The sequence below is a fragment of the Sceloporus occidentalis genome, unplaced genomic scaffold (assembly GCF_023333645.1).
Source record: "Sceloporus occidentalis isolate IW3139 unplaced genomic scaffold, rSceOcc1.0.p SCAF_208, whole genome shotgun sequence".
Classification (NCBI taxonomy): domain Eukaryota; kingdom Metazoa; phylum Chordata; class Lepidosauria; order Squamata; family Phrynosomatidae; genus Sceloporus; species Sceloporus occidentalis.
Window position 1 is genome coordinate 971,621 of NW_028317188.1, and position 18,820 is coordinate 990,440.

The following is an 18,820-nucleotide window of genomic DNA, read 5'->3' on the forward strand; positions in this document are numbered from 1 at the left end:
ACTGCCTACTAGCTATGCATCTGTATTAGAGAATACCATTAATCAAGATTTTATGAATCTCCAAGGACCCAAATGTATCCTGACTGGGATCTGAACAAAATGTACGATTGTGACATATACTCCCAAGAGAGGTTCATGGAAGCACTTACAAAATGAAGATGGCTTGCGCTTGCTTTAAATCAATAATTAGGTTGGCCTTTGTCCGAAATAAGAAATTCTTAAGTGTATATCGGTTATCCACCCTCCATAAAAATTGCATTCATTTTACTTCGCTTCAAGAGCAACATTCAAGAGTAATTCCGAGCAATATAATATATTGCTTCTAAAAAGGCTATGTTTTTTTTGTTAAGAAATGTTATTTAATGAGTTGGAAATGACTTCTTAAAATGTGTTTTCCTGATACATGGCATGGTATAATTCAGATTGGGATATAAGAGGCCGAGCTAAATTGGATGGACTGAGCTAAAAGGCATTGCTTTCCACGTTGCTATGATGCGTAATTGTCAGCTGCTTGATACAGAATTTTATTGTAACCAAGAATAATGACTTAGCCTATCTTCATTTTACACTGCCACATTACAGAATGGAATTCGGCTCATAAGATAGCAATGCTTGGGACATAATGACTGGTATAATTGCCTGTTTTCAATCACTCCCTTGCAGCTTCAGCTTTGTCGTCTATTCAGAAACGCAGCTGATCATTAAACTGTCAAATAATAATATAAAATACACACAAATTAACACTCTTTTAATGGCATTAATGTCCGAGATCAGGATCCCAATTTCCTGCCCTGGAAGCTTTCCTAGACCTACTGCTGTGCTGTAATACTTACATGTATGGTTACAAAGCACCTGAATACGGTATTAACAAAATACTTTGTAAATGTGCAACACATTTCAAGCTCTAGGGTGATCTAATTTATAAGGGGAAGAATTTGTTATTGAATGTGTGCCAATATTACTATTATTATTACCGTATTATTAACCATATATTAATAATAATATTATTTTTTATTTATTTAAAGAGTTGGACGTCGAGAACATGCTGATCCTTTTATGGAAGAGCTCAACCCAGGAGATGCCTCTGAAAGCGATGGACGGGGAACTGGTTAGTTTAATTTACATTATCCATGCTAGACCATGTCTGAATTCCACGATCCATACCTAGATTTATTTCTTCGCTGGCACGTATGAACCTGTAGAAGAACTGATTAGCCAAGGCTGTTTATTTACTCACAGAGCTGCTATATGTTGTGCCTTTGACAAATAGTGTTATTCCATATTATTGAATTTTTAGATCTTTACTATACATTATTGACCACAATGCACCCTTAGGCAGGATGGTCTCTGTGTTATTTTGTGGTGTAATTTCACAATCATTCCAGGGGGTGGCACTAGAGATTTGTTCACTGTTCTGTAACTTACCACATTTTCGAGCTGTGACAACAAAAGTAGCCACGGTCCACAGAATAACTTCAATGGCAACTAGAACAATCAGGTTTCAATCTATATTATCTCTGGTTGAAAGTATTTTACTTGACAAATTCACTCTCCCTGGTTTTTGTATATCTTTCGTTTTAGTGTAAGTCTTACTGAAAGTAACTAAATTTGTATTTGTTATAAAGTAATTATATTTGTTAAAAAAAAAAAAACTTTTTTGCATTTGTTGCATAAATCATTTTAAACAATTGGCATAATCTTTTTATATAAATATATAATATGTTGGTAATAAGTCAGCCTGCCAGCGGTATTATTCTTATAAATCTCTTCCTCTTTGGTTCTATTTAACTTATATTTTAAATTACAAGGATTTGAATGATACAAAGAGTACTGAGCAGGAGACTGAATGCCACGTACATGGTTTTCCGATATAATGTTATGTCCATTAAAACCAAATCTAATGTTCTAACCATAAGAGTAAGGAGGATTGTAAGCGCAAATGTGTTACTGAAAATAGCCTACAAGCTGTTGACTTTTTACATTGTGATGCTCTATTGAATAATTTATTCTAGGTGGTACTGTAAGTCCACTTGAATTATTATTACTCACCTCATTCATGGTTCTCAAAAAAAGAGAGAAATTAGAAAATAAAAAAAATTGGTTTCCGTTAAGAGCCGTCATTAGCAGCCATCCGGGGAAGGGAATTGAGTCTGATTATTTAAAGAAAAGGTATTGGTATTTGAGATAATGATATCTGAGTTATAACCTCCTGAAGTCTCTCATGCTGTTTGATTAGTCTTGTAATAGAATGCTAACCACACAAGACAAGATCCACTTTGATAAGTTTATTCGTGAAAAGCCAGCAGAATGGCCAGCTATATGTAAGGGTAATTACTGCGACTACAGAAGGTTGAACACCATATAATCATGTTGATATTGCACCAACCCTGTGTATATTGCTTTGCATGGGTCATTATGTGTGGAAGATGTTAGACATTTATTAAATGGAATAAGAAATCATTTTGGATTTGAATGTAGTTTCCAGTTATTTTGTTTACAGACCAGTTACAGACCAGTTAGGCCAGTTTGGTGTTTTGGTTGATAAGGCCACATTTAATCATTTCAAATACAGATTAACGTTTTGGGTAAATGCGGGTGGGCTCGCCTATGTCCTATTGGCTGAATTTGCTCAAGAGACCGTTTAAAAGAATACTTTTGCTAGTATAATACAGGAATAGGTGACTGTACAGCAGGGGCGTACCTAGAATATTTGGCATGCTCCCCACTTTATTTAAAAAATGTAAAAACAACCACACTTACATTCACTCTTACACTTCCTCACACTCTTACTTAATGTCCCTCACTCTTACCCTCTCACACTCTCTCTCACTCACTGTCTCCTTACCGTCTCCTTTCCCGTAGCCCTTCTTCTTCGCTTGCCTCTTCTTGTTCTTCTGTGTTCCTTATTCTACCACATTCTGCTTTTCCTCATGCCTTCTTTTACTGTGAGAAAGTGGGAATTTCTGGGAGACTTGGGACCTCTGTGTGCCAATTGACACTCATTTGATGAGTGGCATCCGGGACCTCCCCTGCCTAAGTATACCACTGCGGAACAGTACTGCAGAATATGATGCTATATATAAACTATGAAATAACTATATGTATATATATATATATATATATGTGTTAATTCAGGTGGTGCTGTGACGGATTTTGACGGTGATGGCATGCTGGATTTAATCTTGTCTCATGGAGAATCAATGGCTCAGCCATTATCAGTATTCAAAGGATTACAGGTGAGATTGGAAACAATGCTTTCATATTAGAGTATCAGAGTACGGGTTAATAAAAAATGCAAATATATAGTATATTATCGGGCATAAGTCCAACCGTAGAATATATGGGGGTAGTAGTGCAAGGTATAGGTGATCTTAACTGAACTAAATAGAGAGTTCTAAAGAATTTAGAAAGGTGAAAAAAGTGAGATTAGTGGTGCAGCCCAGTTGGGTTAAGTGCTGTGTTAACCCCCGAAAGGTCAATAAAACTAACTTTACATTAAAAACTTCCCAAAGCAAATCTAGGGACATTTTGCAACGGAATACTGTAGTCATTTATAATATAATAATATAATATAATATTTAAGCATTTATTTAGTATGTTACTGGGTGACATTACAAAGTGGCAAATATTGATTTAATTGAACATTCCTGTTACCAAGGTCAGTATAATTAATTTTGTGCCTGCAGTTGTTTGGGATGAATTCCATTTTTCTTAAATACACTTAGTTCAAATTCAAAGACGTGGTTTCTTTTTTTTGTTATTTAGAATATTTTAGACAAAAGAAATTTCATTTTTTCAGTGTGTAATGTTATTGTTTAAACATTTTTAGGGCTTGAAAAACAATTGGCTTCGAGTGATACCGCGTACCAAATACGGTGCCTTTGCACGTGGGGCAAAAGTCGTCCTGTACACAAAAAAGAGTGGAGCTCATTTAAGAATTATAGATAGCGGGTCTGGTTATCTTTGTGAGATGGAACCTGTGGCTCATTTTGGACTTGGTAAGTACATTTTTTTTCATTTACTAAATGTATTATAAACATCTGCGAAATAGTAGACGGTCCCTTTTGTCTCATTACAAACATCTAAAATGATACACATAGTAATATTACGGAATGCATGCTTCTGCTCGTTTGAGACTAAATTAGCAATAATTTGGATAGATGTTAAAAGCTGGATCAGGGAAAGCTTACATTTAATTGGATGTTTCTACTGTCAACCTCGCTAACTCTAACTGCAATTTAATACAGAAACCAAATAAATTATTTTCTTCTCACTTCCATGATTGATAAAATTCAGAAGAAACACTTAAAAAAAAATATGCCAATATTACTGTAGAAGTTCCAGATTGTAAATAATTCCAAGTAATTAAAATAATGCTTCTCTATTAGTAATGTTGAGGGGAAAAATGTAATTAAATATATTATAACACTTTCTCAGACATTGGAGATCTTGTATGTAAAACCACAGTTCAGGTCTCTTTACTAATGTTCAAGTCGTAAGTTGACTTAGATGACTGACCTTACTCTAAACAATGTATCTTGAAAGCCAACTTGAACAGCAACTTGTCAATTAATTATAAGCTGAGTTAAGTGCAGTTGACATTGAGAAATCTCCTGTGAAGCTGAGTTGATAATGTGAGTCCAGTCATTTCTAAGTTCTTTTGCAGACCCATTAGTTGAGTTGATGGTGGAGCTGGTTGTGGCGCCTGCCCATCTTATTGTGTTTAATTGAGTTCTCGGTGAACTTTTTACTTTCTGAGGAGCACAGTATGTGGTTTTGAGTTTGAGCTCTTGAGTGGAGTCATCGAGAACTAAAGCGTAGTTGCAATTCAGATTGATAGACACGTTGGCCTGAACAAAACAACTTGACTGTCAGTGCCATGGTGCTTCTAAATAGACCCATTTCTCCTAGGACAGGTTGTTGCACTAGTGCGATCTGTTTAACAGTGTTTCGTCAATGCATACCGCATTTAGCGTCTTGCTTGAATAGATGTTTGACTTAAATTACAGTAAAGAATATTGCTTCTTCAATTGGTTTTTGTATGTTATTTGACATTTTGTTGCACCAGTAAACACATATTGCTTATTCATGTAAATTTCGAAGCTCGTTTCCTGTTAAAAATATAAAAATCGAATTCTGCAGTGTACCACGTTTGCTTAGAAATAAGATGAGAAATAGCCGGTATTCTTTCATTGTTGAGGTCATCAATGAGTTAAAAAATTCTGGCTAAACTTAAAGGTTTGTTATTTTAGGAATTAAAACAAAAAATAAGCTTTGATGGTCTTGGCAGCCTGTAAGCTTGCTCTGCTCTCCATCTTTCATCTCATTCCTTTCTGCTTGTTTCATTAGCAAGGATGAATTTTCTATAATTGAGAGTCAGAGAAGCAAGGGATTTCACAAAGCGCTGGTTACATTAGTGTTTTATTTTCCATGACTAAAAGAAATGTCCAAAGGTAAAAAATCATCAGAGCTACAGCAAAATTGTGTAGGTAGTTCTCTGCTGAGCAAGTTATGTCGTTGGAATTAACTTGAACAGATAATGTCTACTTTCCATACTAAACAAATTTAACATGTTTGTGTTGCATGGTTTCTTTCCACTCTTTAAAACTCACCAGTTACAATGTTATTTTATATAGCCTGTTCAGTGAGGCGTCTAAGTATGACAATGAGGTCCTTTGAAATAACATGGGATCTGGTGAGTGCTATGTTCCAAAAACAGTGGATCCAACCTGTAGGTCTTAGTAAGATCACAGATTTATTTGAGAGGTTTGTGAGCAGGCTCAATAATTCTACATGCATGCCTTGCGCAACCCATAATATGTGGTGGCCTCCGTTTTTGAGACCACTGCTGTAGAACACAAGCTCTTTAGTTAGTCTCAAAACCTTCTCCATCTCAGTCTCTTTCTGCCAAATTCTATACACATCGGATGCCCTAATTATTGCAGGAGGCCTAAAATCCAACTAAGATTCTAGAATTTCTCTTATAAATATGAACGAAAAGACGTTAATATTTTTATACATCACTAAGCTTTGGGTGAACTAATATGCCAATAACCTTGTTAGGGAAAAGTCAAAGGGGGTATGGTGTAGAGTTTCATATACTAGTAGGAGTAATCATGTAATAATATGTGGGGTAGAAAATGAGCAGATGTCCTATCTGACCCTGTTAGACTTCTTAGTCGGAAGTGAAGAGTTGCATTTGAAAAGAAATGATTAAGTACAGGGACAGTACATGGAATAGCTAAAAAGTAATTTAGGGTGGCAGGAAATTGAAGGAGCGGAAGAATAAAAGAGTAGTTGTTTGGGGAATTAGGACATTGTCCCTAATAGCAAAGTGTTCGTTTACAGTAAAGAAAGCCTGTTTTTAGAATAGAGTTGTATTGCTCATTAATACTCACAAGTGGAAACCTTGTTGACCTTTCATGCTCCATTCATTGTTCTATGACATGTTCCCATGCTTCCAGTTCATTGGCAAAGAGGATGCCAATTATTAACAACTTCCTGCTGTTTATCTTTTCTTTTGTCTTGCTATCGTTAAGTCATGCTATCGTCCACTTCTTAGACCATTGGCCCCCAGAATGTTGCTAGCACATTTTAATTTAAATTTTAAATTTAATTTATTTTCAGTGCTGAAAAGGGCTGTATAACATTGTCCCTTACAACTTACCTTGATGTTGTATTTTAGCTTTTAAGAAATAACATCAATTTAATTTATCCCTGCCTTTAAAATTATATGGCGACCCGGTTCTAAAGCATATTCTAATTGGTGTAGGAACAAACAAGAATACATACAAGAAATAACAGCTAATTAGCTCACTGAGTCAATGGTGTTACTAATCCTCAACAACGTATCCTGTGTCCACATCTCTAAAAAAGATTATTCATGTTCTGAACAGTAGGTAGCGGTAGCTAGAAAACCACCTGTAGGTTTGGTTTTACATTTTCTGAAGAGCAGCCACCATTGGATTAAAAGGCTTTAAAAGCTAGCCGCCTCAACTAAACACGCATAGGCTATGTAGTGCATAATAAACCTTTCTGAAAGTCACGGAGTTAAGAACAGACTTTTTTTTAAATAAATGCATTTGCAACAACCATAGGTAGCTTCACTCATGGAGCAATTTAATGATCCCCCTGACCTATGAGACATGACTTGCTGTAGTTACTTCTTATTAGATTTCTTTATATCAAGAAGGTTGTCCATTCGTTGCGGTCAGAAAACACTAATAGAATGGACCCATTGAGGATAAGGTGCTGCGTTTAAAAGCCTTTTGAGGAGAGCCATTCTTGCAACACTAATTGCAGGAAACCAACTTTTAAATACAGAACTTGAACCCAACGAGAGGATTTAATGGCCTCAGTCTTAATTAAGTCAAACACAGTTTTACTGTTCGTTAAATTTTGCTCATTTATGCAGAAATAGGTTTCAACAGAGTACATTTTCAAATGTCATTAAAATATCTAAATCATTGGGTTTATAAGCTAATTTAAAAATGTTCAACTTTTTCTCATTTTAGGGTTTGATACATTTTGTGGTCGAAAGTCAGTGTTGGGGGGAAAAGGGGGCAACTCCTTTAGTGAAAGGGGAACTCCAACCATCATATCCACTTTAATAGACATAATAGCCGAGTGCCTTTAAATGCTCATGGTCTCCACCTTGCATGGAAGATTCTGCAGAACTCTCCACCTGGTATACTTGCCACCAGCCAGCTCCAGTACTTACTCAGTGAGTGTTTCTAACATGACTCCTTATAAATACGCGCAGGAAGTGATCCTATTGATTTTAGTGGTAGGGCTATCCTGCTGCTAATTGGCTGCTTTAATCAGCCAATCGGTAGCACAAAATGTCAGACCACAGATAAGACTGTAGCACTGGAGCTAAAGCTTTTTTCTTAACACAAAATTTAAACAACAGTTTATGGAACTATTTACTAAATCCTGTTACCAACATGCATATTTACCAGTGAGTTCTCTCAATTAAACTTGGTATGATGCTTTGATAGTTTTGACCGTAGGTCAGCGTTACATGGTTCCGTGTTTGCTACAAAGTAGTATGGACCCTGAGCCACCTTTTGTAGAGTTATGAGTGAGCTCTGTGATCATTTTGTCTTCTCACATTACACTACAATTTCAACCCAGCATGACCGAAAAGCAGGTTACAATCACTTTGAATCAAATACAAGAAACATCACATTGGCAACAATCCTAAATTTAGAATTTTCTAGGGTATTTATAGACTTTTATCATGTCATTTCTTAGCATTGCCTCTGTAATGTAAAGATCTTGTCTTTTGAACATGTTCACTTGTATTATATGTTATTATTTTCGGCAGGCAAAACAAAAAAAAAAATATTCATCTACTTTCTAGTATCACTGAATATTTGCGATCTAATTATGTGAATTTCTACCCTGCCTGCTTATTGGCTTGGAACTGAAGTCTAAGTGAGCGATAAAACTGTAGGAGAACTGGGGAAACTCAATTTATGCCCTTACTGCAAATCCATAAAAACTCTCAAAGAATAACACAATATTACAACATATTGGAAAATAATTGTGCGCAGGTTCTTGGATTCAGCACTGAAATAAAACCCAATATGATGGCTGTTTTTAATAAGTCGTAAAACAGAAATAGTATTTTTATAACAGCAGTAATGTTTCAGGCAGTAACTACAAGGCTTCGAGGGTAAGTTATAGTTGATGTATAATCTTCTTTGCTATCACATCCTGAAATTGCATCTTGGTTTGATTCTCTTCGCCGTTGGTTTTTCCCTTTAGGACAGGATCAGGCTAGTAGCTTGGAGGTGACGTGGCCCAATGGTCAGATTTTTACCCGTGGCCTTGCTGAAGGTGAAATAAACACTGTACTGGAAATTATGTACCCCCCTGATGAGGACAGCGTAACCAAGCCAACAAATATTGAGGTAGCACATTTTTTTATCTGAAATGTCTGTAGAACTTGCACGTTGTGTTAAAATACATATGCAGTGCCACTGCCAAGAGATACGTTTATTGTAATTGTATTGGTTTCCTTTCCTTCATTTTCAGTTCCAACAGTTCATAAAATAACCAGTCTATACCTTTTTGAAGTTCGCTGCTCTTCTTACGTACAGTTATGTGGCCCTACCAAGTACCCAGTACTTCATTATACGTAATATGTGAATTATACGTCCCTGTTCTGTTTTTTTCCACTAATGTTTCAGGACTGATTTAGTTTTATAATCAACACAAAACACACTTTTTCTTACTTACACTACTGGTAGTCATTTTACTGTACTCCTTTTCCCTAATGTTCCCCCCCTCTCCTTTATTTCCTCTTTATTGGCCAATTCTCATTTATAGTAACCACAAGGTTATAGGTTACTGAAATAACAGTATAAGGTATGTGGGAAATAAGGTTATATATAAGGTTATATTCTCTGTACACTTACACACACAGTGACATACACACAGTAACATACTTATACCCATGTTAACATAATTACTTACACACAGTAACATACTTAAACCCATGCTAACATACTTGCACACAGTAACAAACATACAGTAATACACACACCAACACACTTAAACACATCGCGTCCTCCTATCTTTGTTAACCTAACTTAGACACGCACAGTAACATGCACACACACACTAACATATTTACTTAAACACCCCCTCCTACCTTTTGGTCATTAGGCAGCCTAACAATTTGAAAAGAAAAGATGAGGAGGGCCCTGGTCAAATGAACTTTAAATCTAGAACTAGATGTATATGTATATTATATGATAATATTTAATTATTAGAATATGGGTACGAGACAGGACTCTTGGATCTCTGCATCTTGGAGATGTAAATGTGGCCCTAATTACATACTCGTGGGAACAAATATTACAAGAACTCACAAAACTTTGTGCTGTGGTCTCTAAACTTACACTATAGGCTTTTTATGCACAATTTCCATTAAAATGTGCTAATTTAACTGAAATAAAGCTGTGGTTATAAGGTGTCCTTATTTATCTTCTCGCAGTGCGGCCAGGGCTTCTCCATGAATGAAAATGGACATTGCAGAGGTAAGTAACGCCAGCGTTGCTCTGAACCCAAACAACCGGAAACTAAAGAAAATGCCAATGCGTGAGCACATTCTCTGCCTGAATGGTTCGCAAGGAAGAATTCGGATAAATTGTGCAAAATGCATATGTTTTTCTTAATTGCCCTTTGAGAAATTACAGATCTCCTTGAAACATACAGTGAATTTTCACTTGTGTTCTTTTTCATCACCAATACGTGCTTTAACTATTTGATTACCATATGGTGTGGTAGTACACTAGCTATAGTCATGGCTAGAAGGCGCTTATTCTATTTCTATAGACGTTCTTGTGACTTTTAGGGCCGCAGGACATTGTGATACACTCATGCCCACCAAACATTCTAACCTCCTACAGACATCAGGAGAGCAAAGAGAGGTGTATAGGGACTGTCTCTCCAAAACGAGGACACTTAGGAGGTATGCATGCTGATCAGTATATCATATTGCTAAGGAAATGTATCTTACAGGCCAGTAAATATGTTCTGTTAGAACCAAGCAACAAATCCTGGAATGCAATTTAGAAATTCTAAATACTTAACACTGATGGTCCTCATACCGGGATGCATCTGTTTAAAAACCATTGTGTTGCAAAGCAGTATTTATGTACCGTAAGTGGTTTTTAAGTACACACGGGTGTCCCTTGCTCTTCAGCGGCTGCGAGAGTGCTTTGCTAATGACAAACAAATGCATTTGTTTATTTGCAGACACAGATGAGTGCATACAGTTCCCGTTCGTGTGTCCCAGGGAAAAGCCAATCTGTATAAACACTTATGGAGGGTACAAATGCCGTCCAAATAGAAAATGCAGTCGGGGCTTTGAACCCAATGAGGATGGAACAGCCTGTGTTGGTAGGCAATTGTTCTTTGCCTGTATTCATTAAATTCCGCCATACTCTGATGCATTTAGGGGGATAGGAATGGTTGTGGATTTCAGGGGTCATTGAGGAATGTTTCTCTAAACATGTATTGTCTTGTGTACATAATATATTTAACCATTAATTTGCTGCTTCATATTCAATGCAATGTTCTGCACACCAACACCAAGTTTAGTGAACACATCCTAATGTTGCGTGATAAATGATGTTGGTCTTAGGTGAAAAAGCTGATGAATGTTACTAATAATGTGCTTTGTTTCTCTGTTTTTTTCCCCACACTTTTCTTTCATTCGGCACACTCTAAATACTTTCCATTGCATCCCATCTCTCCTCTACTGTGTCCCATTGTTTTTATTGGGGTTTTTTTGCTTGGGTTCCATTATTTTGGATTGTTTCTTGTTTATCATCCTTGACTCCCATGGCTTCAGCCCAGGTAGCTTATTTTGGATCCTACCCGTCATCTGCGTCCAGATTTCCGGCTCAGTTCTTGCACTGTTCTGCGATCCTGTTAGGCCTCGGATTTTATGTACAGCTATACAGTCTCTGAATTTTTCCAGCTCTAAAAAAGTCTGCGTGTTCCTCTCAACATCTACACTATGTCAAAGAACAGTCTGCTGCTGAAACCCAATGCTGGTCTGGGAATCTGGTGGTCACTGCTGCGAGCATAAGAGAATGGACTTTGAAGCTTAGAGTGAATAGTGATATTTTCGTAAAAACAAGTTGTTTGTTAATGTTATGCATGTTTTCTGAGAAAACTGATGAGAACCTCCATCTAAGATCATGCTGAAGACTCAGTCTCAGATATCCTCTTTAAAGTCATATTTTCTATTTTACTCTGTTTTTTTTAAATGTTGCCCAGAAATCATGGTTAACTCTTTTGCAGCAAGAGGTAATGACTGTTCTTTCAGTGAAAAAGTTAATCCTGGTTGGTTGCTTGTAAATGGTTTTAATACTATATATATATATATATATATATATATGGCCTAAATGGTCTGTGCTATTAACCTGCTAACTTTCTCTAAAGGAAAAAGCCTTATAATTTATAATTTTTTTTCAATGGATTGAAAGCAAGGTGTTAAAGTTCGACTATTTTGTCTTCCAAGTTCCAACCATTGACAATGTTAGCTAAAAAAAAGTCCAGTGTATTGAAGAGAAAATGTGTAGAATACCCTTTAAAAGCACAATAATGAGCAAAGGAACATATTAAAGTTTAAAGACATAAGGCACAAGTGATTTATTCAAAATTAGGAATAATCTCATGCACTCTGATTCCATTGACTTGTTTTTATTAGATAGAAAGCACACAAAACATAAGTTGGTCATTAATTTTAAAGAATGGGTGTTAAACCAAATCTTTAATTGTTTTGACCGCACCAGAGATGCAATCAAGCTCTACTTGTGTTACTCTTCTGACGGTCACCTGGAAATCTGCATCTTTTGCTATAAAGAATTGGTGATCATTCCTGCCCCCATTGCTTGATGTGCTCAGTTTCTATTGTCTAACAAAATGACATAACTTAGTCTATGGGAATAAACATATCACGTTTTTAGCAGACCACATGAAAGAATGGGATGGATTCCTAAAAAGTTATTTCTATAAACCAATAGAGCTTAGATCCTTAATATCTTAGATTTTGTGATAGGTCTGCAAACCTGTTGTGAATGTTTGGCGCATAAGGTTCTATGTATAAAACGTTATTCTGGTGCAAAGTTACAAATGTGGTCATTTGGCAGCCGTCATGGCAATCAGTGGATGGTTTTTCCGTTGGTGGCAATGGCGATAAAACCACTTTTTTACACTTTGCACTAGAGTATACAGACTTACATAGCTGCCACTGTTTTTTTCCTGTATCTAGGATTTGCAAATTATTTGTCTGTTCAAAGGAACGGGAAACCAGTGATCAACAGAGATCAAAATTACTCCACTACCCAGTCTGAACAAATAATATTCTGTATTGTGTGTCATGTGTGTCAACTACAAATCAATATTGACAAAAAAAATGAAATTGGGGCAATAGCACAAAAAATGTGAACCAAATAGCTCACTGCAATTTGTATATAAAATACTGTGCACTTAATATGAGATCTGTAGTTTGCTAGAAAAGAACATTATCTACTCACACTAAACCTATTTTCCTGATCTTACTGATACGCATCAAAGGATTAGAGCTGCGCACATGAACGAGCCTGGCATCAGGACTCAATACGAGTCATACAGCTAATTTAACATAGCAAGTGTACAGTATGTTCCCTTTAAATGATAAGTTTAAAGATAATGATACATTCCAACTAATTATATTATGGTTGAATGTCTCTATTGAAGCACTTTGCATCTCTGTTCTTCAAGTTGTGGATTGAAAGTTGCAATTATCCACCACAAATGACAATAAAATTACCAAAAGTCTCAATGTGTATATATGCGAGTGTGTCTACAACACATGTTTCACTTAAAGGTACATGTTAGACATATTACACTCAGAAGTCAGTGAGCTATGAGATGTTTTCATTGACAAGCTTGAAATATAATGGCTTCAAATAGAGAGATTTTTTCATTAGTTTTTTATATTGCTTTTATTGTGTTAAATTTCATAAGATTTATCATCTTTACCCACAAATTAGAGACATTGTATATACTGTTAATGCTAATTAGACTAACTGACTTGTGGGCCAGGATCCAACAACCCACTGATATGTATTAGATCCCACTTTAGAACACTCAATACTAAGAGCTTGTCTGGGTCTAGAACCCATTAAACATATTAAGAACGGTGCTTTGGAGGTTATTCACAGCAAAGTTGGCCTAAGATTACAAATAACTTGATAACTGAAGAATTTCCATCTTTGGAATACTTAAGTGTTTAAGTTGCCCAAGGTGCAAATGTGGAGTCCAGATAATTCAACATAGGTCTCGTTGTCTGCTACACAGTCAAGGCTAAGCTTTATTTCAGGTCTAGCAAGGTTCCTCCAATGGAACTGTAAGGAGGACACAACTTGGATCATCTTGCTCACATACCGATCGGTAAAACAAGCCTTGATTCTAGCTTGGCCAGGTCCCCACTTGTGACACTACTGCCCACCAAGACCATCTTGTGTTCATTAGTTACGGAAAATTCCCTCACTGTATTAACCTCTACCACATTTGATTATGGGGTTTTTAACTTTACATGTAAGCCTCTGACACTCTAGTTTTAGATTATGGCCTCTTTTTCTAACATTCTAATAAACTTCACCCTATACTTTGTGAAATCCCTTTATTTATTTGAATGTTCATTTTCTCTAACCCATGTGTCCTAAAGGTAAGTTCAGAGGAAACATTTTATCTCTAACCTTTACATTATAAAGGCAATCTTCTCCTCCATGATGCATAGTAGACATAGTGAGAATGAAATGTACATGTTAATGCATGCAAAGCGAGTAAACTAGAGCTTGATTATAGTCTTTTATTTTAGAAATATGATGTTAAAATCATATGCATTGAGCTTTAAGTTGTGGGTAAGAGGGAGGATATAAATCCATTATTGCACAATTTTATATGCGTATATTTTATAAGTTTACACTTCTTCACGTAATTTCTGCATTGCATGAACCCCAAGTAACTATATGGCAAAATTCACTGTGTTCTCCTAGAACCCACATAATGCCAGTTACAATGAAATATGTTTTGATGGCTCTGCTTTCTTCTACCTCTTAGACATAGACGAATGTGCTCTGGGCATCAGTGAATGCAACCAGCTGTGTTCCAATACAGCCGGATCCTATTCATGCAAGTGTAACCCCGGCTTCCGTTTTCAGACCGCGTCACAGAGTACGTGTGTCGGTGAGTTACTGCTCTTTAAGATTTGCAGATAAAATGTGATAAATATTTGCCATTGTATCTAATCAGTGCTGTGTGAGATGTTTCATAAATAATTGATGATTTATATGTGGAAATAATGGCTTAAAAGGAGAAAAAAAGCAAAAAAAAGTCTATCACTGGCAAAAAATAATTCTTTTAAGCATCCTTATCTGTACCTTGTGCTTTTCCTTGGCAGAAACTGAGTAGTCCTGTTTAAAGGAATTAGGCTGTATGATGTATATGTCTTGTATGTCTTGTATCGGAGGTTGGTACCGTTGAGTAAGATCATTGTAGGATTAACGAGAAATGGCTGTAGTATAGAAGGATATTGCCTAAACAAAAATTAACTAGAAGCCTAATGGAAAAGTTCCCAGCAAAGAATAGATTTATGTCCCTGGAGACTTTATAATATGTTTAAGATTGCAGAGAAAAGTTTACGATTACTTCATTATTTTCCCATTTGCTTTCTTTTAGACATAGATGAATGCCAGGAGAACTCGAAGATATGTGATCATATCTGTCACAATGATCAGGGCTCCTTTCACTGCCATTGCTACCAAGGTTTTTACCTTGGATCGGACGGACGGAAGTGTTTTCGGCAATGATATTTTATATTGACAGATCAAACTAATAACCGCGGTTAGGAACCTGTTAAATAAGTATATTATTTGTTAAGCTTAGACCATTGTGATGATGGACCAAATATCCTCATGTGGGCATTTCACCTGCAATCAAATTCAATTAATTTTAAAAGCAAAATGGTGCCTGTAAGTCTACATCCTATATGACAGCGTGTATTCACAAACCTAGAAGTTTGCAGGAGGCTGGACCATTTTCAGTGAGATTCTTTTCTGCAATGTGTTAAACTGGCCTTTAATAACCTATAATTATTGTGGGGTATGTGTTCTTAACTTCAGGTTCCAAACTATGATTGTGATATAACAGTTATTCCTGCTTTCTTTTGCAGTGGGTTTCCACTTTTACAAATATGCTACATGTTAGTTGACCTAACTTGTTTAGATATCTAGCCATTTTTACAACGTGTGTTTATGTTGACCAAATTCACCTTATATATGTGATAGAATAAATTCCATTAAACCTTTTGAGACTGTATATTGTGCACACACAGCCAACACAGTTCCATAAGGCAGCATTGTCAAGGAATTAGGATCTTCTGCTTAAGGTTCATAGCGCAGATGTACCCCTTGATCATTTTTGAAGGCTTCATCCTGCCTTGGACCTCCATAGCATTTTTTTTTGTTAAATTACTATGCAAAACAATGTGGCCAGAAAAGAAAAAAGTAATATATGGCACATATAGTCTATGTATATCAAGAGATTGATCAGAGTAAAATAAAAGACCTGAATATATGGTTTGAGGGCTGGAATTTGAGCTTAAAGTATGAAGTAGTTTTCCAAGGCAGCCTCCTGAAGAATGAACACATTAAAATATATATTGTGACAAAATGGTGTAGATTAGGGTCAATAAAGTCACTTTCTAGGATCTTAAACACGGTCCTCTAGGGGTATACCGATGAAGTGTGGCTACACTTTGTTGGCCTGGACTGATCAGCCCAACTTTTCACTGACTTCCCTGCTGGGCTCTGTAAACCTCCACTTGGCTCAGGGATCGTCTTCAGGGTCTCTCCTTGCCCTGGGAGGTCGGGGGGGAATTTTATCTCCCCTCATCAGTCTCCCTGATTGTGAACCTATAAGGAATTTAAAGGGAATGGAGCATTAGCCCCCCCTGTATTTACTGTAAATGTATTATACATTTATTATTAAGCATGGAAGAGAATATTTATTTTCAGTCCGTTTACAATAAATTCAATAAGTCTAAAGTCTAATGTGGTGGTATTATGTGATGTAATATTTTTTTGGGGAAAAATAAGAGGGCATTTTGCTTTTTCCTGATTAATTTTTTAATTCTCTGGATTTAAGAATTATAACAAATTGTCAAATATATGATACAAAAATTTAAAAAACAAAAACGGCCAAAACAAGAACCTAAACTTCTAGAGAGAAAAAAATAAAACCGTGTCTTAAATCAGATGGCGCAGTGTATTAATACCTTATTTGTCAGAATGACTGGGTTAATATGGCTTCATAAGAAGTTGCAGATAAAATCACAGTTGCTTAGAAGAGAATGCATTTATTGTTTCCAGACAATCCCTCTGGGGGAAAGCCTGGTTCTCTCTCTCTAGCCCACCTCTTCTAAATATATAATCGTGCAGCTGCTTCATCAGGTGTCCTGAAAAGCCGTCAGATGTTACCGTTCAGAGAGGTAACCTTTAGCGGTGACATGTCTCTAACATTTAATAAAGCGCCGTCCTCTTTGAGATTTATCTGATTCAACATAATGGGGAGCTTATAGTACAGTATAAAGGATGTCAGTGACCCTGCTCATGAGTTTATTAGTGCCGCGTCTTCTTGAGGGTAGTGGAAAGAAGCCCAGAACCATATCAAGAAGAAATAATAACCTCACAAAGGTCAGAGCCATGTCTTTCTAGAGTTCAGTTTATTTTTCTGCGTTATCCAGCGTGTGCGGTATTGCACTAAAAACGAAAGAAATACACATCCGAAAAACATAACTCATTTCTGTTTCTACACCGTGTCCGATATTAAGACCAATAGCATACATAGGAGAGGAAATAGCCAGCAACCTTCCCATCCCCCATACTGTCCTGTGTGGACCTCAATACTACTCTCCACTCAACTCCATATCTTATTTATTCTTTATTTATTTTTTATTTGCAACCATTATCTGGCTTCACATACAGCGCATCCAACCTCAGCTTAGGAGAGGTGACACTCAACTGGAGTGAGCACTGGATCTATTGCCTGCAAACCACCTTGGGAACAGAGGAATCTCCTTGGGAAATTTTACGTCCGTTGTCTAGCTCTCCTGCTCCATGAACAAAAACCCACTTAGCACGCATTGCTAGGTACCCTACTGACTATACAAGTTCCCCCTTAAAGGATTTTCCTGCTTTAACACAGGTTACCAAATAAATTATTTTCAGTAATCTTTACCTTGTCAAATTACTGTATGCCCTTGGATCACCAATTATCTCCAGAGCGCTTTAAATTGGTCCTCCGGTGGATTTATTAGGTGTGAATGAGAAAGCAATGGTTTTGAGAAAAATATTTTTATTTATATAGAAAAACAGGGAGGAAGCATTTTTTTTACATTTTAACAGGTATCTGGTGTCTGTGTTTTATTTCTTGATGATTAAATAGTGAAGCGAGCCAGTTGCACAGTTGTTATCCCTAATCATTTTAGCCAAAGTAACATTTACGTAAGTTGAATCCAATTTAAAAAAATATATATATTTTATTTTATTAACCAACTCGACATTTATTCTACTTTTCTAGCCATGGGAGAATGTTCAAGTCATAAGGTTAACATACAATTGAGTTGAGTTTGTCTTTTGACTCATTAACTTAATAAATGATCCTCAACCTTTATTAAAAAATAACGCCCTTGACTTTCGGTTAGATACGACACCGGCATTATAATAATTTATTGCAAACCTCACATATAGTATTTATCACAAAAATTGAATAAATACTAATTAAACGGAAGCATTTAATTGTTAAATATTGTATTAATCTGTGCAGTGGGCTGCATATTGAAACCTACTGTTCATTTAATTTTGACTTTAACTTGCCCTTGTAGATAAAATCCAGGCAACATTCTAAGCGAATTTATCTTGTATTTAATTTAGAGCCCTATTAACTGTCAATGCATATTTAATGCAACTGCAGAGTTCTAATAACATACAGACTAATTGCCAGGTCATTTCTTTGGAAGAGCTGGCTCAGTGCTTGGTAGAAAGCAATTTACAGAAAACCATATTTTATAATAACAGTGTAATTCAACCATTAACCTTTTTATCTTTAACCGATTTTGTGTGTCTTAGTACATTTTTAGAATGACACTGTTATACAATGACTTAACCACTTTTTGTCACTGTAGGAAGATCAGGTTTTGCATATCATTGTTATATGTTGTCATTGAAGTAAAAAATAATTCTAACTGTGT

At 36.2% G+C, this 18,820-nt stretch overlaps 1 protein-coding gene across 1 annotated transcript in view; it reads left to right on the forward strand.

The window, feature by feature from the left end:
* The window catches only part of LOC149277631 (cartilage acidic protein 1-like), a 142,189-nt gene extending 126,809 nt beyond the window's left edge, over positions 1-15,380 (forward strand). The window contains exons 10-17 of the mRNA XM_089502678.1: positions 1,026-1,108; positions 3,136-3,236; positions 3,830-3,998; positions 8,773-8,918; positions 10,007-10,049; positions 10,771-10,914; positions 14,632-14,757; positions 15,250-15,380. Coding sequence (XP_089358804.1) covers positions 1,026-1,108; positions 3,136-3,236; positions 3,830-3,998; positions 8,773-8,918; positions 10,007-10,049; positions 10,771-10,914; positions 14,632-14,757; positions 15,250-15,380 — 943 coding nt within the window. The remainder of the gene's footprint in view (positions 1-1,025; positions 1,109-3,135; positions 3,237-3,829; positions 3,999-8,772; positions 8,919-10,006; positions 10,050-10,770; positions 10,915-14,631; positions 14,758-15,249) is intronic.
* The last annotated feature ends 3,440 nt before the right edge of the window (positions 15,381-18,820 follow it).